Source organism: Triturus cristatus, chromosome 6 (assembly GCF_964204655.1).
Source record: "Triturus cristatus chromosome 6, aTriCri1.1, whole genome shotgun sequence".
Lineage (NCBI taxonomy): Eukaryota > Metazoa > Chordata > Amphibia > Caudata > Salamandridae > Triturus > Triturus cristatus.
The window spans coordinates 81,640,528-81,664,615 of NC_140589.1; the positions used below are offsets into that span (position 1 = coordinate 81,640,528).

General features: G+C 46.1%; 1 protein-coding gene across 2 annotated transcripts in view; it reads right to left on the reverse strand.

Annotated features, from left to right (window-relative positions):
* Positions 1-24,088, reverse strand: part of LOC146813794 (cap-specific mRNA (nucleoside-2'-O-)-methyltransferase 1-like) — a 664,820-nt gene that overhangs the window by 528,819 nt on the left and 111,913 nt on the right. For both annotated transcript variants that reach the window (XM_085610257.1, XM_085610256.1), the window contains exons 3-6: positions 22,628-22,779; positions 22,118-22,276; positions 18,850-18,942; positions 8,058-8,129 (exon numbers count right to left, since the gene is read on the reverse strand). In XM_085610257.1, coding sequence (XP_085466383.1) covers positions 8,058-8,129; positions 18,850-18,942; positions 22,118-22,276; positions 22,628-22,779 — 476 coding nt within the window. The remainder of the gene's footprint in view (positions 1-8,057; positions 8,130-18,849; positions 18,943-22,117; positions 22,277-22,627; positions 22,780-24,088) is intronic.

The window sequence follows — 24,088 nt, forward strand, 5'->3', positions numbered from 1 at the left end:
GGGAGCTCCTATTTCAACCTCCTCGGAGTTTGTGAAAATCGGATCTAATATGTGGCCTCCTTGGTGTGTTTGTACTCTCTGCGTTAAGTTTAGTGTGAGCATATCCTTATAAATTGCACTTATTTCTTGGTTATCAGTGTCATCGAAGTGTATATTTAGGTCCCCCAATATCAGGAATTTATTGTGTCTCAGGGCTGGGTGTACTAACTTGTCCTCCAGACTAGCCACAAACTGCGCTATCTGGCCAGGTGGGCGATGGATAAGAACTCCGGTCATAGTGTTGCCCTCTACAGTGGACAGAGTGAAAAAGAAGGCCTCACAATTGTCTAGGCCTGCTTGTTTGACCTCGCATTTCATGTCATCTTTATAGATTATGGCGATCCCCCCCGCCTCTTTGGCCCTCTCTATCCTGCCTTACTATGCGATGGTCAGTCGGGATTGCATCTATTACGTCAGGTGTCGATTTTCATTAAGCCATGTCTCGGTCAAAAACAATGCATCAATTTGTTTTTCAGTGAGGAGATCATAGATCTCATGCTTGTGTTTGGCCATTGACCTACAGTTTAATAGAGCCAATTGTATTTTAGATTCCTTAATAGTAGATGTACTATGTAGAAGTGTTGCTTTACAGTGTATACATGTTGATGCCATGTTATCAACATTCATGCTATGTTTGCATACAGTGCTGGCAGATGTACGCAATCCGAGTAATTTCTCTTTGGAGTACCTAATCCTTGCTTCACTCCATATTGCCCCAGGGTTTCTGCCCCCTGGTCCCGTTCAGGCGTGGACGGGCGCAGACGGGCTTGCCTTAGGCGCACCAGCGGCGCGCCCGCTGCGCGCGTCCGCTGCGCGGTCGCGAGCACATTGGTCTAAAAATTGTTGGTTTAAAAGCTGCAAACATAAAAGATTCCTGAAACTTTTTTATTTTTATTTTTTATATATGCATTTTCAAAAGTAATGAACAACAGACCAGGATCCAGATCAAAGCATTGGTACAGCATGGACAGATCAGATCATCACATTTAACAGATCACAGCATTGCACAACTCAATAGCGCAGGGTCATACAGACAGGGCAGCGATTAAAAGTGCAGTGTGCGGCAGTATCCAGTGATGAGTTCTTACAAAACATAAGGGACATCAGATGTTAGGTATCGATAGTAGGTAAGACGTGAGTGGCCTCCAGATGTCCCGTGGTTTACATGTTGTAGGTAGTTCCTCTGCATAGCATGTGAGCTGATCTCGACTATAAGTCAGATCTTGCAACCATAGTTTAGTGGTAGGAGCAAGCCTGCCCCCCCAGCATATGGAGACCCTGCGTTTAGCCAACAATAGTGCTATGGCTACAAACTTCTTATTGGACGCCTTAATCTTAAAGAGGACACCCAGCAGGCACACTTGTGGGCTGCATTCAACAGATTCCTCAACCATCAGGCGTAGAATGTGTGTGCCACGACGCCTAAGGGCAGCAGTGCGCTTTACAAAAACACATTACATTACATTACTGATCTCCAATATTCATGCACTTTTGGGCACTCCAAAGCTAAATGATATAAGTTGGCACCAGGCGCACCACAGCGTTTACAATTGTCAGCCTCCCGCAACCCATATTTATGAAGCTGAGCTGGGGTGTAGTACATCTGATGTAGATATTTAAATTGCACTAACCCGTAAATTGCCATTCGCCGTCAGCTGACCCGTTAAGTGGCAACTGAAAAACCAATCATCTTCAGACAGCGAATCAGGCAGCATGGCATTCCACTTATCCAACGCAGATGCGCCCCCGGCAGTTACATCTCTCCGTGATGCCTGGTAAAGTCTAGTGACTAGCTTGGCTTTGGAGGTGATAGTATATATAAGTTGTAGTGCTTCAAGTGTCTGTGGTTGAGTAGGAAATTGAGGATAAAGTGCACGCATAGCAGAGCGCAGCCTAGTATAGATAAAGAGGTGCATGGCGGTGACAGTGCCCCAGGCGTTTATGTTATCAGAAGTTATGAATTGACCTCCAGGGAACACATCCTTCATTGTTGACATCTCCATATCTTTGAGCGTCCGCAGTGTGCCAATCTCCCCAGTGACCGAAAGCTCTGAGTGATGCAATAGTGGCATGTCAGACGCGTATTGCGGCAATGTTTGTGCACATTTGCCCAGTTTGTGCCAGGCCCTAGATGTGGCTTGCACAGTGTCGAACTCGCCCTTTTCAAATACTGAGTGCCTGTTGATGATCATGGTTTAAGCGGTATGGGGTGCACAGCACCCGCCTCCACCGCCACATGCGGTATGTATGCTGGGTCGTGCTGCCAGTAGTAGGCGTAATGCGCCTGCGCGCAGAGATAATATAGATGGAAGTCAGGCGCTGCAAACCCTCCCTGATCGTAAGGAAGGGTGATAACCTCCCACTTGAGCTGGGGGTTTTTTACCTCCCCAAGCGAGTGTGACCAGAAGGGAGCGAAGCTTATCAAAAGAGTGCTGCGTTAAGTGCACCGAAATGTTTAAAAAAAGATACAAGAAGCGCGGAAGGATTACCATTTTCATGAACGCTATTCGATCCGCAAATGACAGGGGCATCTTGATCCAACGACTCACTTGTCCCTCGAGTCGCGTGATGGCAGTGCCATAATTGGACTGTACAACAGTCTGCGGATCCCTGTGGAGCCATATTCCCAAGTATTTTACAGTGTCTGTGCACCATGTTAAGGGGGTATTCGATGTCAAACTGACGTGTACAATCCACAATACAACTGATTTAGACCAGTTGATGCCCAGTCCTGAAAAACGTTCGAATCGGACATACTTCGTATACGTAGTGCAAAATAGTTTACCGGTTCGCGAACATACAGCACCATGTCGTCTGCATACATGGAGACTGCAAGAGGATGTTGTAAAAATCGTAACGCGGTCTGAGCATGGCGCTGCCTTAAAGTACAAGCTAAGGGATCGAGTACGAGAGCGAACAACAGAGGTGACAACGGACACCCTTGTCGTGTGCCACGGTGTATATGAATTTTCTCCGATATCTGCCCGTTGACTCTAACCCGTGCTACAGGATTGGTATATAGCAATTTTATCCAATTAGTAAAAACGAATGGGACATCCATGCGATGTAAAATGGTAAACATATATGACCTGGAGATCGAGTCAAAGGCTTTGGCGGCATCAAGAAGCACCGCCACTGCCGGCTGAGTGGGCTCCAACACATGCATTGTCGCAAAAAGCGTACGCAGATTATGTGATGTACAGCCGGTGGGGATAAACCCCGATTGGTCAGGGAGCACCATAACGGGTAAAAGTAGTTTCAGCCTGGTGGCTAATACTTTAGCTAATATTTTTACATCTGTGTTAATCAGAGATAGGGGCCGATAAGAATCGCACCTCTCAGGCGGCTTATCAGGTTTCAAGAGCATGACCACTAGTGCTTTGTGTAAGGGTGGCGGTAGACATTTAGACTCGTATGCTTCTTCATATAATTGAAGGAGGCATGGGGCCAATTGGTCAATGTATTCTTTGTAAAACTCGGCTGGCAGCCCATCGGTGCCCGCAGATTTCATGTTAGGCAAAGCGATAATTGCGTCCCGCACCTCGCCCAACGTGAGCGGATGCATCAAGAACTCTTGTTGTCTGCGTTATAACCACACTAAACCAGTATCATCAAGATACTGCTGGAGTTCATCAGCAGTTGGCCGATGAGCGTACATCCCGGCGTAATAATCCGCAAATGTTTTCAGTATAACAGGTGTGTCGTATTGCGTACCTTCATCAGCAATGATCACCTGAACCATAGGTGCCTGAGTGTGAGGTTCCAGGACTCGGCTAGCTAATGTTCTGCCCGGCCGGCCCCCCTCACCATAATAACGCACTTTGTACCGGCGCAATAGATGGTTGACCTCTTGATCAGCTACTTCATTGTATTCTAGGATTTTCTTTTTGATAAGCGCCAGAGTATTGGGGTCTGCCTGTTCGCCATATTTGCGTTCCAGGTCACATAACTCGCGCTCAAGTGCAGTCATGGTGCGACGTACAGATTTCAGAACCCTGGCTTGGAGACCTATACATGCCCCTCGAATTGTAACTTTGAAAGCCTCCTAAAGTGTCTCTATAGTTTGGACAGATCCAGTATTAAGTGAAAAGTAATCAGATATGGCCCCATGAATCCCTTTTTTAAAGACCTGGTCTAGTAACGAGGGCGATTGCAGTCACCATTGAAAAGGAGGAGTATGAGAGGGCAAAGACATGTTAAGAACTACTGGAGAATGATCCGATAGTGTTCGAGGTAAGTGTTTGACCTGTGTAGTCCATGTGCAAACATCCTGTGTGCCCAGCCAGTAGTCTATGCGTGACCAGGACTGTCGTGCATATGAGAGACATGTACCCTCTCTAGTGGTGGAGTGTCTCAATCTCCAGATATCTGTGAGGCCTAACGTCCACATTCCATCACGCACTGACATAGAAGCTTTCCGGGGAGGGGGGGATCTGCCATAGTCGCCCGATCTATTGTAGGATCTAAACCCACATTAAAATCGCCCCCACAAATAAGAGCTGAGGAGGATAATTTGCAGAGCTTATTCCATAATGTGTCAAAAAATGCAGGGTCGTCTATGTTAGGTCCATACAGGTTCACAATTGCTAGCTGTGTGTTATAAAGTGTGCCCTGTACTATAATATATCGCCCTTCCTCATCCTCATTGACATGTAATGGTACAAAGGGGATACCTTTCTTTACAAGAATCATAACTTCCCGCGAATATGAGGAGTAGGAGGCAGCTAACCGTACTCCCGCCCATCTAGTGGCTATGTGTGAGACTGTCCGTTTGGTAAGATGTGTCTCCTGCAACAAGGCAATTTGAATATGGTGCCAGTCAAGATAAGAAATCACCTGTCGTACTTTTTTAGCATTATTAAGCCCCCTTACATTCCAAATTATCAGAGATATGGTGGGGCATTTTGAGTCAGCCATGTCTGTAGAGTTTGATGATACAGTCTGCGTCACTGTTTAGGAAATATGAGTCATACATTTCAATACCTGTCAACATGCCATTACCAAAGCTGTCGCAATAGAAAAGTGTCCCCCAACGAATCCCCCCACCCACTAGAGCATTAGAATCATGCCGTAAATTAACCCCCCATAGAACAAAACAGTAATTAATCAGTAGCATCCATGAGTCGCATATCATGAAAGGAAAAACAGGAAACAAGAGCCCTGCAGGGGCATCAAACAGGGCCCAAGGAAGTAACATAACATTTTGGGGAATTCCCATACTGGGGATCGCTAGTAGCCCACGGCCCCCCGTATAACAGGGTGGGTCGAGATAGGTAGAGTTAGGCTAACCAGTCCATGGCCTACTGTCAGCTGGCAAGGCACATAACAAATAGCACTCGTCATGTCAGTATCAATCAACCAGTTTGTGTACCTAGCCAGGAACATACGTTACACACAAATGTTATGCAAAAAAGGGCAATTGTCTTATCAAATTGGAACATTTTACAAAAGTCCATCTTAGTTCAGGAGCTACACCTCAATCAGAGATAGATCAAATCTAATACATGCAGTAGCTCCTTGGGTAGGAATGACAGTACATCAGTTACAATGATCAGTAAAGTCTCACGTGCTCATCCCTCAGAGTCGGAGTCCACACCCCTCTCTCGCAGTGTCTCCTGTCGCTCAAGCCGCCAGGTATATTGAAGCGCTTCCTTAGGTGTTGTGAAGATACGTGCTTTCCCAGCATGTTGAATCCGCAGACGGACAGGGTAAAGCATGGCATATTGAATGTGTAAAGCCTGCAATTTCTTTTTGACTGCTTGAAATTCACGGCGAGCCCGTTGCACTGCCAGTGAAGTCAGGAAAAAGTTCCATCTTCATTCCTTGGTAGTCAAGCTTGCCCTTTTCTCTAGCCAAACGAAGTGCTGTGTCACGGTCACGGTAGTTCAAGAGTCTGGCAATTATGGGACGAGGCGGGGCACCAGGGATCGGAGGAGCGGTAAGCCCTTTCAACTATGAGCACCTTTGAGAAGTGTTCTGCTCCCAGCAGGGTTGTGAGTAGCGTTTCGACATAAGGGTTGTGAGTAGAGTTTCGACATAAGTCTCCATGGGCCCGGTGCTCTCCGAAATACCAGTTATTCAGAGGTTGTTCCGGCAGGAGCGAGCTTCGATATCTTCAATCTTAGCCCTGATTACCTCAAAAAAGCTTCTCCATGTTGGTACACGACGCACTGACGCCCTCCAAGCGATCCTCTGCAGTCGAGATGCGCTGTTCCGCCTCAGCGATCTGCGAACCATGTTTGTCGATCTTAGTTGCCATGCTGTCCATACGTAAGTTGAGGTGATCGATTTTGGCGTCGATGGACTGCAACCTTTGTTGCATGGTTAACGTCATGCATTCCAATTTTGTAGTCGTACCAGATTCGGGATCAGGATCAGTGTCCGAGGCGTTCGGGGTTTGCGATTTTGTGTGCTTCTTGACTTCAAAGTGCAACTTGCTCTGCTGCTTGTCTGTCCGCTCCATAATGAAATGCCTGTAACTGCCAGACGTAGGTGACTGGGGTGCCACACGAAGAGCAGAGCACAATGGACAGGTCCGTCCCGAGGTAGGTCAATGATAGCACAGATAGCCCCAACCTAGTGCTATTCACACAGCCTACTGCAGTGGAAGGGCAAGATGTGGGCCGCAAGAGCTAGCAGCGTACCAGATGTGCCTGCGTTGGAGGCAGATAGACAGTAATGATACCAGGTTCTGTCGCTATAGCCAGAGAAAATCGTTTGTCCGCTCGTGAGGTGGTTTGAATTGTGAACACCGCTGCCAAAGATACAATGCAGGTACCAGCACTTGCAGCTTCTGAAGTCCAACCAGCGGCACCCCCAGGCCCCCAACGAACTCTGTATATGATTTTACAATACGTTGTGAGGAAGCAGGAAGGCGTGCAGTTGGCGCCGAAGGCCGCAATGGTATTGTAGCCAATGTATAAGCAGCACTCACCCAACCACAATGTCAGCCAGTGCGTAGTGATTATTTTATAGTGAAGGAGTCCACCGAGCAGTAAGCAAACTGTGGGCCGCATGCAGTCAGAGCTGCAGTTGTCACGCCGGGGGGGACCACGCTGCGGATCTGGGACGCGGCAGCCACCGGCGTCTGGGCCTCAAAACAGGAGCCACTGCACACAGACGTCCGGGAGTCACAGGCGGCGCAGTGAAGCAATACGGGCCCCCGGAGGACAGCAGCTTGTGTATGGCGCAGGGGTGCACTACTCATGGGGTCGCCAGCTCCAGATAGCCAGCGCGGGCCTAGATCCACATCCGCAGCAACAGGTAGGGGCCGCACAGCGAACGCCTCACCTCAACAGTCCGGATCGCGAAAAGGCCGGCAGCCCAACGCGCCTCTTGGACAGCGGGGTGCAGCTCAAAGCCATCCTACTATGCGCCGACGGTTGGTTATCTGGTAGGGAGGGCAGTTTCGCCGGGCAGGCTCCCCGCAAAGCAGTCACAGCGTCGGGAAGTGGAGATCAGCAGCTAGTGTTCACCGGGGCCGCCATCTTGTGTCGAGCGGAGGCTTGGCGGAGATTAGGCTGTTAGGGGTGATAAATATCCAATTTGACAACCGCAAATCAGTCCTCTATGTCACAGGAGCGATGCTTGTCATAGTCCGCCGTGGATGGTGCCAGATATAGCGGATGTTAGGCGGATGGTATTCTCGACCTGCAGAGCTGCATTAAAGTGCGGCCATCTTGCTCCGGGCTCTCTAGCGCCCCCCAAAGATTCCTGAAACCTTACACATCAGATTGTACCACTAGGCTGTTTTGTGGAACTCCAGAGGAGCCTGCTGCCCTACAGTGAAAGTGTCAAATTCCTCTCTAATGAGACGGCCACACTTTCCCCATGTTTGCTTTTTAAGGGAAGAACAAAACAGGCTTTTCATTACATGTTCCTGGTAAGCTTGGTTTTAATTCTAATTGTAGATGTTAAACTATATCAATACAAACTGAAACAACATCACAATCTGACACCACCGCAGTGATGAGCACAAAAGCAAGGATAACAGCACAAGTTGGAAACAGGTAACTTACCTTACACTTCAAAACACCGGACAGAAGCTCTTCGCCACAAAACTCTAATTCATCATCAATAATCATTTTTCGCTGTAAGAAAAAGAAGAAAAAACAACCTTAAGTGTGATTAATGGCATTTAACCTCACTTGAAAGTAAAATACATGTAACCTTATTCTTAAAGCAATATGTGAGTTACCCTGTAAAAGTCTAGTCGTAGATTGTAGTGCTGTAGATTCACATATTCTGTGCACTTCTGCCATCTAGTGTTGGGCTCAGACATTTGCAGCTGGTTTTTCTTCAAGGAAGTCTTCTGAGTCACTATATAGAACTCTTCCCCGAGTTGGAAACGCACATGAGCACCAGCTCAGTTGTTAGAATGTTTTTCACACAGCAAGTTAGCATACAGATGGAGCAGTAAGTTGGACCATGTGTGAACTTGTGTAGAAAGGATTGAGAATCAATGGTGAAAAGAAAAAGTGTCTAATACAACCACTGGCTAGTGGGAGGCGGGTGGGTGCATGTCAATCTACTGCACAAAGCTCTAAGAAAGGATGCTTACAGGGTAATTAACATAGTCCATTTATAGATTGTGTGGCTGTAGATAGACTGCATAGCAGTGCTCCCCTATGCAGTAGTCAGCCAGTGCTTGGTACTGATGTTTGAAACAGAGTCCTTAAGACCATTTAGCCAACCATAGCTTGTTGGCATGCTAGGACATCCACATCATAGTGTTTCATGTAGGTATGTGGGGTTGAGCAGGTAGCTGGTTTGCTAATGTCAGCTATCGGAATATTCCAGAGGAAAGCGATAGTAGCTACATGTTTATGGGTGGAATGTGGCCTTGGCGGGGCCGGCAAGGTTTTAATGCCCTAACAGTTCTTGATGCACTTGACAACCCACCTGGCCATACCTGCTTTGGATGTAGGACGGCTCTTGTGAGATTTAGTGAAAGCAACAAAGAGTTGCTGAGTCCTGCGTATGGGTTTGGTCGAATCAATGTAGTACCAGATGGTAAGTTTAACGTTAAGTGTGTATTTCAGCTACTGAGGCTGGTTAAGGGAAAACATGCATGGGGCATGACAGTCTGTTAAGGTGAAAAGGGGATACCACTTTGTGTTAGTCCTACGGACCACCCTTTGCATGTGGACATGGAAAAAAGGCTATTCTAGTGTGAGAGCCTGTAGCTCAATAATGCGCCTTAAGAAAGAAATTGAGACCAGAAAGGTGACCTTTAGAGACAGGAACAGTAGACGGCAAGAGTGCTTTGGTTCAAATGGAAGGCTGATAAGTCTAGTGAGGTTATCATTAAGGTTCCAGACTGGGGCAGGCAGAACGCTTGGTGGGGTGTCTCTTGAGTCCTTCCGCAAAAGCCTTGATGATAGGGATTCTGAATAGTGAACAGTGTTCTCTGCTCAGCCTGCACATTGTGGCCGCAGCCCATTGAAGGCATACAAAGGTATTGGCAAGGCCTGATTACCGTACATGAAGGACATACCAGACAATATTCTGGACTGTAGCCATAAGGGGGGGGGGGGGGGGGGGGGGGGGGGGTCTAAGAGATGCAGTATTTGACAAACCTCTCCCACTGAGCGGCATTGAATTTGCAAGTAGTGGATCTGTGTACCTTCTTCAGGGTTCCATTCATTCCTGAGGTATATTAAGGTACCCAAACTCTAGGATTTCAGGAGCCATATTGCTAGATTGTGTTGCTTGGGGTCTGGGTGCCTGACAGTGCCTTGGTTCTGAGGGAGAAGGTTGGGGAGCTTCTCATGGGGGACAGCTGAGATTTCAAGGAGCTTTGAGAACCAGGCCTGTCTAGCCCACATGGGAACCAAAAGGATACGGGTGAGTGATGTTAGCCGTAGCTTCCTGGCCATGTACGCGATATGTGGGAGAGGAAGAAAAGCACAGGTAAAGATCCTTGAACAGTTCATCCATAGAGCATTGCCCATCGACTCAGCGTGTGGAAACCTTGAGGTGAAGTTTTGACATTTTGCATTTTCTAGAGTGGCGAAGGGGTCTACATCGTGGACTCCCTAATGACGAGAGTAGGACTTGAAGGTGGAGTTTCTACTTGTGCTCTTGTTAATGGGATGTGCTGAGCAGGTCAGCAAATTCGTTGTCCACTCCGGGGAGGTACTCCGCAAGGAGGTGTTTCCGAAGGCGAATCGCCTAATGGCAAATGTGCTGTGACAGAGCTGAAAGCTGTAGGGAGTGTGTGTCGCCCTGCTTCTGCAAGTAGTACATGGTGTTCATGAGGTCTGTCCTTACCAGGCCTATGTTACCCTAAATGGAAGAAGGCTTGTATCACTGTTCTGTGAGTGGACGATGTGGCTGAAAAAGAGTCAGGAGATGCTAGAATGCTTGTACGCTTTGATGACTGTGCTAGGCTTTGGTGGTAAGTGCATTCAGATTAGACCCTAAAAAGGGCTGAATTTGAAGACGCTCAAGATTGTATTTAGTGGCATTTATGGTGAATCCCAGATTATCGAGTGAAAGAACGGCTTGCGTGTACTGCCTGTTGCACTTTTGATCAGCTGTAGGAAAGTGCCCCTTTTTGACATGGTCACCCTTCTTTTTGCCTGGTATTCGATGCTACTTTCACTGAAAGTGCACTGAGTTCCTGCTAACCAGGTCCCCAGTGCCTGATCTCTTTTCCAAAACTGCACAATTGTTTCCCCAATTGGCAACAACATTAGCACTCCCTGTAAGTCCTTAGTAAGTGGTACCCCTGGTACCTAGGGCAAGGAGGCTAAAGAGGGCTCCTAAGGGCTGCAGCGTGTATTGTGCCGCCCTAAGGGACCCCTCACCAAACACAGACTGCTACTGCAGGCTTTGTGGCCTGGTGCAAGCAAAAGTGAAAACACAATATGGCACACAGCCCTGTGTGCCATGACTTTAGAGACTGCATGCCGTATTGATAAGTCACCCCTACATCATGCCTTATAGCCCTAAGGTGAGGTGCACAATACTATATGTGTGGACATATATGCATGAACAGATATATCTGTGCTGGCTAGTTCAATTACTGCCAGTACAAGTGATAAGGAAAGGCATTTTAAGTTCATGTGCTGGGTACTGGTCAACAACGACTTCCACAGCTACATTATGGCTTCACTGAAACCACTGATGTTTGGTATCAAACATCTCATATTAATAAGCCCACACTGATTCCAGTGATGGTTTTTTTAATACATTCACTCAGAAGGCACCTCAAGGGAGCCCCCTGAAAACCTATTCAATTACTAGTGCGCGGACTGACTGGTCCTAACTAACCTGCCACCACAGACGAGTTTCTGACCCCCAGGGGTGAGGGCCTTTTCTCCCAGGAAATCAGAAACAAAGCCTGCACGGGCAGATGGTGTTTACACCCCCTTCCACAGGATGGGCTATAAATTAGCATTCCAAGGTAGGAAACTTCAAAGAGCCCACCGCTTTTGGTATACAAATCTGGCTTTCCTCACTGGAAAGAGTGCCGTCCCCCACCCCATTCAAGGCCCATTTGAATTAGAAGTCTTAAGCGTGTTCATCTTCAGGCTAGCGCCACCCCTAAGGTGGGATAGCTGAAGAGAATACAAAAATCAGAAGTCTGCCATCTTTGTGATGGCAAACTTAGGAACCCTTGGCCAGGCTTATGCCCACTTCCCACAGGAAGAGGTTATATAGGGGTGTAGTGACCCCAGTGGCACGTAGCCCCTTGGCTACTACCCTACACTCCCTAGAAGGAAACCGGGAATTTCATTTAGAAGAAGGACTTTAAAATTAATATTGAGTCCAAGTGTCCCCAACGATAATAACACAGGACACTGGCTCACACAACACACGTTGGGGGTTCCATAAATGTGGACACTGTGGGGTGTCCAGGCTTAGTGCACTAATGCATCCACTGTAGGGGCCTGTGTTCGATCTCATGGTCACAGTTTCAAATCCCGGCAGGTCCACTCAGCCTTTCACCCTTCCGAGGTCGATAAAATTAGTTACCATTGAGTTGGGTAACAATATACACGTGTTATTCATCTCAAGATACCCTTGGGTGAATAAGCGCTTTACAAATACACGTATGTTATCCATTTACCCCCCTCCAGCAGGATGATCTGTAAATTAGCATTTTAAGACAGGAGTCTTCAAAGAGCCCCCATCTTTGGTATGTGAATCTGGCTCCTCTCAGATGTAAAATGATGCCAATCCCCCCAGGCCATGGCCCATTTGACGTGTGGACTGGCCGGAAAATTAGTAGTCATAGAGGCGTGTTCACCCTCAGGCTAGTTCCACCCCTAAGCTGGGCTAACCTGATGTGGGCACGAATATTAAAAGTCTGCCATCTAGCTGATGGCAGAATAAGGAACTCTGGGATAGGGTTATGCCCAATTCCCACAGGAAATGGTCCTATAGGGGGCGTAGTGACCCCAGGCGTACGTAGCCCGTTGGCTACTACCCTACACTCCCCTAACGCCCTAAATCCAGTATTTATGGGAGCCCCTGGTACCAGGAAATCAGATCCTGCTGACTTGATAGAAGAAGACGGACCTTGAAGAGCCTCAAAAAGCAAGAACAGAGCAGCAGCTACTGACTTGGTGCAAATCCTGCCAGCTTTCCTCGACCACTGATCAAAAGACGACTTGTCCTGCAGCTGCTATGCCTCCAAAATCCTGGGAGGACTACCAGCACTTCACCCAAAACCCAGGAACTCCCATGGAGCAGCAGAGCTGTTTTCCTGCAGGCACCCGAAGGGACCTATGAGGACTCCGGACAGCCACAAACCCGACACCAGAAGTGCCTGCTTGTTAACCAGGCCCTCCAGAGATGAAGCCTAAACTGGGTGTGCCAACAGTGGACTTCCCGATGCAGCCTGCAGACTCTTTGTGCAGGCCCCCTCTACTCCGAATGACTCTTGTGACAAAAACCTGATGCCTTAAGACAACTCTGCGCCTGGCCACGCCGGCCTGAGAAGAAGAGGACCAAAGGTGTTCCCACATCCCCGAGTATTGTGAGACCAGAGTCTCCTTTTTGGTTCAGCTGGACTGGTCTCCCAGTCCCAGCCTCTTTGTGATTGGACCGATACCCATTGACTTACACAGGGAACACTACGCTGTTTAGGGCCGAAATCCCAAGACGCAGCTGGAGTCATCTACCTATAACGGAAGGAAAATGAGATACACGTTCAAAAACAATACAGACTGTCAGGAGTTACCCATGGGAACCAAAAAGAGTAGACTACGGTCTTGACCTGAAGTACATGTCCAAACCAGACGGCAGAAAGAAAACACTAACAATGGAGTCGCTGCCCAAGCGCATTACCAGCAAGAGGAGTCACTGAACCTTGTGACTTGAAAGACCTCTTCAAAGAAAAACAACTTGCACACATCCGGGCCCAACAATATACAGCACGTGGCAGGAGTATGCACAGCATGTGGATCTACAGCCACACATACCTCGTACCAAACATTTCCTGCAGGGCTTTAGACAAGCAGTCTAACCATGTTCTTGTTCGGCTCAGTGGTCCTTTTCTGTATCAGCTTAGGAGACTCTGATGCCAGGGGTGATACCCAAAATGTGCCCCCTTTTGATTGAGAATGGATATTGCTCACTCAAAGCTGGCTCTGCAGCAACTAATGGTAGTGTCAGCATCATTATAATCTGGGTCTTTTTTCCTCGTGCCCCTGTGGAGAAATCAGCTATCTGCTATCCCTGAAAAGGTCCATTTGGCTCGGACAACTGCAGTCCATGTCCAGCCCAGTGTGACAAGAAGAGCCTCTATTCTTAATCCTCCCACCCCAAACATGGATCCCCAATTCCATCAGATGAAAGTCGTCGATGAAAGACACAGCCGAGAGCATAACACATGCCTTCACACAATTCCTGCATGACCTCTTTACCCCACGCCTCTTGGTGGAGAGTCAGGATGGGATGAGCAAATTTATAGCTGACATTCGGGTCCCACACCTGGGGAGATCAGTTAGATGGGCCTTAGATGCAGATATCACAGCTGGGAAGATTACAGAGGCCCTGCCCCAATTAAAGTTAGGAAAATCGCCAGGAACAAATGGCTTTGACAGGAATTTTATAAAAGCATCAGGAGTAAAGTGATACAGTCACTTCTGGACATATTTATTGAGTGAAGGGCACAGTGCTAGCTTCCCAGAGACCTCAGACAGGCAAATATGGTCATTCATAAGACAAGTAAGACGCTGGAAGAGTGTGTATACTACCAGCCAATATCTCTTTCGAATACTAAAACCAAAGCAACTGGTAAAGTCTTGGCGAATCACCTTATGCAGGTCATCGATTGCACTGTGGGCCCGGCTCATGCCCTATAGGCCCACCAGACAGCCTCCGGAGTTTATTCAGGTGTTTCAATTGAACCAGCAGTGATCTTGGCGTTTAACATCAATAAAATCGATTAACTCCCAGGAGTGGCCCTATCTTATGACACAACTGGAAATAATGGCCTTTGACCCTCCTTTCTTGGTTACGCCTTCTTAACTGTAAGCCTAAGGCGAGAGTTAAGGTCAATGGCTCCCTATAGGAGGTATTTGAGTTAGGCTGGGGCAACCACCAGGGCTGTACCCTATCCCCACTGCTATTCACAGTGGCAATGGAGCCGTTGGCAAACTGGATCGGGGGGATGCATTTCTGAGAAGACTCAGGTGGGACAGAAACAGGAAGACATTGTCTCCCTTTATGCTGATGACGTCCTACTCTACCTTGCAGACCCATATGATTCCCTCCTGAGAATTGTTGAGATTGCGTTTTTGGCACATTACAATAAACTGTGAGAATTCAGTGGTGCATCCCCCTCACACCAAGGAATACAAAGCTGGGTGGTTCAAACCATTGGTTTGGTGAGAGACGGCTTTACCTACCTGGGAATTTATGTTCATCAAACTATCACTGTTTCAGAAGAGAAAACAAGGCCTAGTTTTGGAAAATTCCCATCGAGATGTAGAGCAATGATGCCACCTGCTCCTTTCGTTACTGGGAGAGCCTCACTGTACAAAATTATATGCCTCCCTAAATTTCTCGACATACTACAAAACTTGCCTTTTGGTGTCACTGACTATATCTTCGGAGCGGTGGAGGATGTGACTAGAACCCTGCTTTGGAATGGTGACTCTCTAAGGATAGAGCTCACTACCCTGACCAGTCGCCCAATGGATGGGGGAATTGCACTTCCCGACCTACACTTGTACTACTGGGTGGCCTAACTGTTAGTGGTAAACAACTGTCCCATCACAGACCAACAGGAACCCTACCTCATGGTAGCCTGAAGCGTGATGGACCCCCAGGGCTACATGGAGTGACTGTATGGACCAGAGAAGGACATGCACCTCCTGGACCCCAGAGCCGCGGTGTTTCAGATCTGGAAACAGGCGCTACGCAAGATGGAATGGGAGGGTTAGACTGTCTTTAGAGACACCGCTATGGGAGTCCAGGGCATTGGGGGGCGGGGGGGATTATGTGGGGTGCCAGAGCATGGACAGAGGGACATGATGGGAATCACAAAGCTTGAGGAAAAAGAAACTGGATGGTTGCCGTTTGAGTAGTTACAAAAACAATATGACTTATCCGGGGTCGAATTCCCATGTTACATGCAAGTTAGGGCAATTCTTCAGTGCCGGATTGACCCGAGAGAGGATATAGAAGAGGAGAATCCACTGGAGTACAGGGTACTGGGAACCCCTTACACAGACAAGCCATATCACAAATATATTATACACTCCTTGTGCATTGGCAACCCCCTACCTCCTTCCACAGACGCTGAAATAGAAATGGGAGAGGGACCTGGGTAGAATGGAAAACGACGACTGGGGTACCACATGTCGATACCCCAGGGAAGTAGCTATCCAAACCATAGTCCGGTTGATTCAGCTGAAACTGCTGCACCAGGTTTACTTTAAAAGTATGAGGTTACATGCAATGGAGGCGACAGTCACTGACCAATGCTAAGAGGATGTGGTCAACGGGGCAACCCGATAAACAAGATCTGAAAGGGCCAGAGACTGAATAGATTTTAGTCAGATATGCAAAAAAGAATATCTCACGTGGTAGGAGACACTTAAGTGCTCGACCCCCAGGCTGATATCCTTGGGGATTTTGGGGGAAGAGACCATCAACAGATATACATTAGCTCTGTGCAACACAGCCCTGGTTGTTGCAAGTCGAGGTAGGGTGCAACTCTAGTGGAGGGAGAGGACAACCCCCCCCCCCAGAAACAGAGGTCCAATATGGAGTGGTGCAGACAGGCAGAGGAACCTATCTACCAGGTGATGAAGATGCCCCCAAAAGTAGGCACAGATATTGGGCCCATGGAACATGTAGTAGAGTGATTTGTGGTGACTTAAGCTAGAAACGCCTGTTTATAGTACGTAGACTGATACCCGGGGTTAGATGGGGAGCACCAGTGACGCCCAATAGGAAGGAAGCCAAGGCCCATAAATGGGGAAAACTGATTGTTTAAAGTTTTGAAACCAAACACTGAAGGAGTCCCTGAATGTTGGCATGTACGCCTGTAACACACGTCTGCTGCAGCACCCAGGAAGGGTGTGTTTGCACCATAACTCTAGTCCGTACCATGGCAAAAACATTGTCAAAAGAAGTCTTGGTCATCTATGTTAACAATTTTAGCCACTCACAATTGGAACCACCATAACGAGCTGTGTGTGCCCTAGGTACCCAAGGGTGGTGCAACAGTGCAACAATCTCTATCACAACCAACATATTTTGAGATAAACGCCATTGGAATATCTAGTGGGAATTGACCCACAACTGTGCCAGCTGTCTTTTGCTTAAGAGACCATCCAGCTGTTCCCTTCGATTTTGGACTCCAGAAATGGAATGTGCAAAAGGTGACCTCAAACCTGATCGCCTGAAACATCATCTGGAGCACTCAAGGCCTTATGGACAGGCAGCATAATCGTTCAGTGGTATGTTTTGGGGATATCGAGCATTTTCATTTTTTTTTAAGGTGTCATGATTTTTAAATCAATTACCTTTTTTAGGGGTGCCGCCTTTTATCATGAGCATCCTTTGGTACCACAAGGTACAAGATAAAAGGCCCTGGCTATATGCAGTCAGCTGTCAATATATTTTAAAAGGGAACTGAATGCTATGATGTAAAGCAGGTCAACACAATATAATCTTATATTTGGTTATAATTGACAATTCATCTCAGTGTTAAACATAATTCTTTTACCAAGGGCGAGGAAGCTGAAAAGATATTTACCCTTCAAACTTGGTTGCATAAGATGCTTGGACCTTCTTGTTTATATTGTGTATCTTAGTTGTAAGTGTTATTTAACTTGTTTCTCTGTAGTTCTAGCACTTTTCCTTCTCTAAATTAAACCACTGACTGGATAAACAAGTGTCATCCAATGCATCCATCAGTGTTCTGAGCTTCTAAACCTCTCCATTTTGTGGAACAAGATGTACTGCGCACTCACTACAATGAGACAGTCAAATGCCTAAAGTGAGTCTCTGACTATCCAGTTTGGAGAGTCATGGTAATGTGGCACTGAGGCACTGCAAAACCAGTGATGTACGAACTTACCCAAAGGGTTAAGCCCAGTAACTTTGGACTACCCCAGGACCCACAGAAAAGGCATCACATTGGTGGTAGCAGTGAGTTGGTTCCTTAAATTCAAATCTCACGAAACGCTAGCTACCCCTACATAACTTTCTTTTTCTTCACATGTATAGTCCACTTACCAAAGGATTATAAGGTTAGGGAGCAATCTGCAGAACACAGGGGTAGTAGAGCTTAGAGTGCTTTGTAAGAGCAAGAGAATAAACCCTCACAGATTAGCTGAATGCTGCTTGCGCGAGCGCTCAGTTAGTGGGTTTTTTAAGCTGGAAGCTAGTGTGGCTTGGGAGTCCCAGTGGGAAGGGCCGACAGACCAGACCCATGGTTAGGGTTGAACCCCACACATTCCCCACTATTCCTCTATTCTTTCTCAAAGATCCTGCATCCCAATAGATTTCTAGTCTGAGGGGTCTACCCTATGAGTCATTAGAGCTCAGAAAGATAGAACTAGTTCTACTGGAAGCAAAAGTCAAGAATGACGCCAAGTTAATGTTTTGGAGCATAATGACCAAGAGAAGAGTTGACTGAATAAACAGCATAAGCGGCTTCAAAAGACAGAGCAGGTTAAAACGGAAAGACTGGGAACCGGGAGGAGAAAAGCTTATTAACAAAAGCTTAATAACAGTTACGATTAGTGAGCTGGCATTAGAGGTACCCTTGGGACCACTACAATGTCAGGGCTGCTAAGCTTTCAGTCTGTTTATGTCTGGTATTTCCATGTTTGCAATGTTGTTTTTACATTCTCAATTCCCATTTGATTGGGCAAGTTCAAATTAATGGCTAATTCTACAAGGTTTACACAAGTGAGATTGCCTCCCAGGTACATCGGTAAATCCAGCTGTAGGACAGGGAATGGGTGTTCCATTGCGAGGATGGCCTAGAAAGTGTGTGAATACCTACAGCAAACACAAACCCAAATAAAACCAATGAAATTCACTACACACAAAGCTCAGTTCACAATTCTGCTAATCAGATGTAAAGAAAAGTCTGACCACCAAGAGTTAAACATGACGAACAGCCAGAGTTATGGCTTGTATTACATATCATAACTGGCGACCTTCAGGTTTTTTAGGTTTGGGGTCAATGAACGATAAATAACACTTAATTGTGATTTTCTTTTAGTTAGTATTATATATGTTACACAGCCATTTATCTACTATTACCGTTTATCAAAAATAAAAAATAAAAACTATCCAGCACAGTCCCCATTAATAAAGTTGGAGCGGTACCTTCCCAACTTTCATCCAGTCTTTCAACTCCTCTTCATCAGGAATTTCTGTGGTGCACTCTGGAAACCAATCAGCCTCTTCATAAGCAGTGGCCTGAGAATACAACATGAGGATATTAGCAAGAGGAGGAGACAAATAAAAACGAATTATCTCCATTTCATTTTGGATGCATCTAATGTGAGATTGTGCTACTCTTGCATGTCCACACACCTAAAAGGGTAAAGCAAAGAGGAAACCCTAAGCTTTGTGGCCCTGCATGCAAAGGGGTTTAGCACACAAACTAATATATTCGACTTTCCACACTGTAATACCAGGCCGAGACAAGGATGAACGCTTTCCTCTTTGTCTTCTAGCACCTGAAGTAGTACTGTAGGGCATGAAAAAGCACAACACGAAGTCACTGATGATGTTGCTGCCTACAGATGGGGATTCACTCCTCTCCTCAGCAGTCTACTGTGTGGATTCCCATGTCATTATCAATCGAAAGAATCAAAACAAGCATTCGCAAAGCCAATAGGTCTAGCCTGGGTCTAATGGCTTTACCACTAATAGCTGTTCATGGTGAACAGCATCGTTCCAAATGGAGTGTTGAAGTGGCTGCTGTGAGTTCATAAGCCAGTGCATGCATGATGACGGATGAGCAGGTCAACTGAATGTGCACCTATAAAATGACACGTGTCGTTTTGTATTTATTTATTAATCCAAGATGGTGAAAGTCACATTAATTCAGTTTGAAAAAAAACTAAAAGTTAAAGTAAAGAAGAGTGGCCGAGCAGCAAATGGCAGAGGCCAGATCCTTCAAATAAAAAAAACAATTGAAGGCTAGGTAGGAGAAGGGGAGGAGTAAGCAACAGGGACTGGGCAGGGGTGAGGGTGCAATGGAGGCTCTTGAGGCTGGACCTGGGGGGGTGGGGGATGAGGGGGGCGGGCGAGTGGAACAAAAAAGTATTAAATAGAAAAGCCAGGAGGAGAGTGGAGAAAGCACTTGATGAGCGGGAGAGGGGATAAAGAAGCAACAAGGAGCAATTGTGGGCTGTGAATGTAAGAAGCAGCACACACAAGGAAGAGCGCTAGAAAACACATCAAATCTCATGGAGTACTGAACGAAAGAGAGGCGTAGTTTCCTGAATCGTGAGCAGTGTAAACATACAAAAGGAAGGCAAGCCACTGAATAAGTAAGGAAACGAGAGTGGCAATAAAGCCAGCCAATGGTAAGCAATGGGCAGGGTGTAAGCTCTGTAATTGTTTCGGATGTTCCTCAAGAAGAGTTTGCCCACAGACAGCAAAAAGCGGTCTGGCATGGGAGTCCTAAAAATAGTGTGGTGTCATAAGCTTTTCACCTAATCCACCCTAATTTTGGAAGATTGTAAAAGAAGAAGAGAGTTTACTAGATGGACCCAAAGGAGTATTAAATTCTCGGTAAACAAAAAAAATAAAATAGAGAGCACCGCTACTTACTTCTAGCAGCTTAACAGGAGAGAGCGAGAGAAACAGTTACTTTGTCTTTCTATCACCTAAGTGTACATGTTAATGAATATCGTTTTTGCTTCGTAACATGGCTAGTGGACATGGATAATGAGCACAATCAATCTTGGGGGGAAAAATTAACTGACTATACATCTTGCACACATCAGTAAAAACGAATTCCTTCGGACCTCACCCTGTGATCACCCACCTCCACTGATTGAGGGAACGGCATAACAAAACAGAACCTAATAAACAGATGGAATGTTTCACTTGACTGAGTTTCTATTTTAAGATTACCCTCCTCTATAAGTGCAGACTCCATTACCAAGTAGAGGGCTTCTCACCCAGTTTCTTGACCTGCGTAAATGCTCCAAGCAATTACATTGATTCAAACCGGTCTTTTAAGCATCACAGGAAAAACAATAGCTTAAGACGGCTTAGTTCTAAGTCGGCCTACAGGACATAATACAGAGATCCTTCCTATAAAACCACTCCAGTTGTGGAAGCCAGTTCCTTGAACTATCTTATGGTGGTTGGGGTAGTAACTTAGCAAAGGACCTTTCACAGCTCCTCTAAAGCAACAACACAGGCTCACACTTCACAGCTCAAAATTGTCCACTCAAACTGTACTTCCTCCCAAAATGTAAGGAGCCAACAGTATAGCCCATAAGAAATGTAAAAATCTCATAAAGAACGCATCGGACGGGATAATGTGGGTGTCTCGCCAGTCCATCAATCTAAATCGCAACATGGGATCCGTAGTTCCTGGTGAAGGACACATGGATGCTCACACCCACCATTTTGTGTGACACCAGGCACAGATAGTTCTCGTTTTAAAGTGCTAGGACAAAATATGCGTGTGAAGAAGGGCACTGGGGAGCATCTCCTTACCTCAGGAAGGATGCAGCATGGAAATCAGGAATGCCATGGTCCAACCCTAAAACAATAATTGGTGCATGAGATTCAAAGGCCCTGTGCAGCCCTTTGAATACAGAAGAGCTTGCCAGGTATAATTTTTGATCTGGAAGAGCTCTTAAAAATAAATAAATGAATAGAGAACAAATCTATGGCAAAAAGGAAGCACCCAGTGTTAAGAGGCACTAGGACACAGAAGACTGGGCTTTTCTAAGATTCCGATACCAGAGTCAAGCCATGGTGGGTCGGTGAAAGCCACACAATGCCTCTAGAGCCCCACAGCATGGTCGAAGACTGCGTACAGTGGACTGTGCGGGCTGGGTGTTGGGCCCGCTCACAGAGCCTACTGATGTGCATAGAATGCTTTGCTCCTCCAAAAGTACCACATGGAAGTATCTGATACACCTGTCATACTATCTCCACTTGAGGAAAGGCAACACAGCCACAAAAAATAAACAGCATTTTATGCAGAGTAAACAGCCCCTAAAGGAACATTTCTAGAGCGGGTAAAACAGAGGTAATTGAGATATCTTCTAAAAGTAGGTTGGTTATAATCTTTCTGCATCCAACAAAGTATAAGGTGACGCTGATGTGGACTGACTACATAACACGTTCTTTGCCTCAGATATCAACCAAAGCTATTCTTAGTAACCGACTGTCTGTGCACATGATCCTATGCTGTACAAATTATTGGAAGTCTGGAAGACAGTAACCCCTGGCAAACTGAAATATTTTAATGAATCATATATTTTCTATTCGCAAATGGACGACATTTCTAAGTACCCCTACAATATCAGTGTTCAAATTCCCAGTGCAATCATTATAAAAAATTTGAATATTTAGTAAAAGAGACAGATGGATACTCAGAATCCGGGTGTGAACTCACTGGGGCTTCATCTCGCCAGTCAATGTTCAAATCTCCATCAAAACCCTTTAGGGTCAGGCCTAGGCCTCTCCGTCCCTTCTGATTGGAAGTCTCCACAATGTCCTTACGTCCTTGGCCAAACTTCCCCAGGCCTTCTCCTTCGCGGAAGCCCATCTTTGCCTGAAATGAAAAGACATGTGATGAGATCAGGGTCTTTGCCATTAGGGGAGGCATTAGGCAGTAGGAGAAAAGTTGTGCTAAGGGTAAAAAAAGCACTGCAGAGTTTTAAGTACTTCTAATAACCAATCATATATTTACCTTTGTGTAAGTGTTTGACTTGTGTTTCTGGAATGTAGAGGAGAGGGAGGTGAATAAAGTGGATGGAATGGGGCATACATGAAGGCTGCTTCACGCCTTATGAATTATGCGGTCTGTAAAGTACTAATGAAGATTAATGATATTTCTATCGCTTTATCAACTTCTCTCTTCCTTTGTACTCCTGCCAATAGCTCAGAAGTGTTGGCTCCTTACCATGAGTTTTTGGGAGACGCTGTTGTACATGGCAAAGCGGGAGGATGTCCCTTGTGTGAGGGGCTCCACTTTTGCCTCATTTCCAGGGGCGCCGAACACAGGCTTCCGGTCTTCGCTGCCACTGTCAGACCCGCTGTCACTCGTGGAGGACTCTGCAAAGGAAACACAATCAATGAAACGATCAAATAAATGTCTGTTCAAGGAAACCAACGAGAGATAACAGAAGAACTGCAATACAGGTCCCAGCGGTAGAGACGAGGGGCTCTCTCCGGGGAATGCACTCAACCGGGACACTTGAAGACTAGGATGGTGGCAATGCCCATCACTGATCACATCGAGTTATACTTAAGGGGCTTCTATAAAATATAGATTCAAAAGGGACCTTTGATAGGATCGTATGTAGGAGGCAGGGACTACTGGATCATCACAAAAATATAGGTCTAACAGAATTGTTTGTTACATTTAATTAGGTTTGTTTTTTCTTTAAAAAGTTTAAATAACAAAACCACATAAGACCACACTCACCTTTCCAATAAATGCAATATCTATTTCTACAACCGATTTTGCTTCATGCACTTATTCAAGCTACCTAAGTCACTGAGGCACTTCCCAACCATTCCTTTCTCCCCAATATACAAATATGTTTATTTCCTATGGAAATACACTACCTCAAAAGCACACACAAAATATATATAGCACACACTATACATATATATTTATATTGTGTGTGCTATAAATATTATATATATATATGCTTTTGAGGTGTAAATATATATATATATATATATGTGTTCCAACAAACGCCACTCGTTCCGCCGAACACTTTGCTTGATGGGTGCCTCCCTCGTGCAAGTGGCATGCACGCTTTAAAATAATTCAACAATGTGTCCCTCCTTCAGGAACAAACATGGAGCACTCTTTGGGTTCTTAGAAATCCTTTGTTACATCCAGCATGACGCGTTTCGTCTTCTTTGACTTCCTCAGATGCTGTCAAGTGAGTAAGGAGATCTGTAGCTTCAGAATTTTGTTAAGAAAGCCTCATTAGGCTCCTCCTGCCCAGTGTTCAGCGAGGAAGGACTACGCTGGAAATGCAGTCCCTCCCGATTTTTAGCCGCCATCTTTGAGTGTATGTTCTTTCGTTTGATATTCCATGGTGGTATATATTTTACAATGTTTGTTCTTTTTAGTAAACTTCCATTATTTAATGGGAAGCAGGACATACCTCTTTTGTCACACTGTATCGCTGAGCAGTTGGTTGAGGAGCTTCAGTATTTGTTTTTAAACCCTTTCATCAGCCGCTTTTGTTCAAACACGATATCCTGAGTCTGAGAGTGCCGGTTATAGTAATCCGCACTAAAACATAAGGTCATGTTCCAACTTCTTGTTGGCAGAAACATTGTATCCTTCGCTGCGGCGGTTCTGGCAGAGCACATTTAAGAGTTCCAACAAACGCCACTCGTT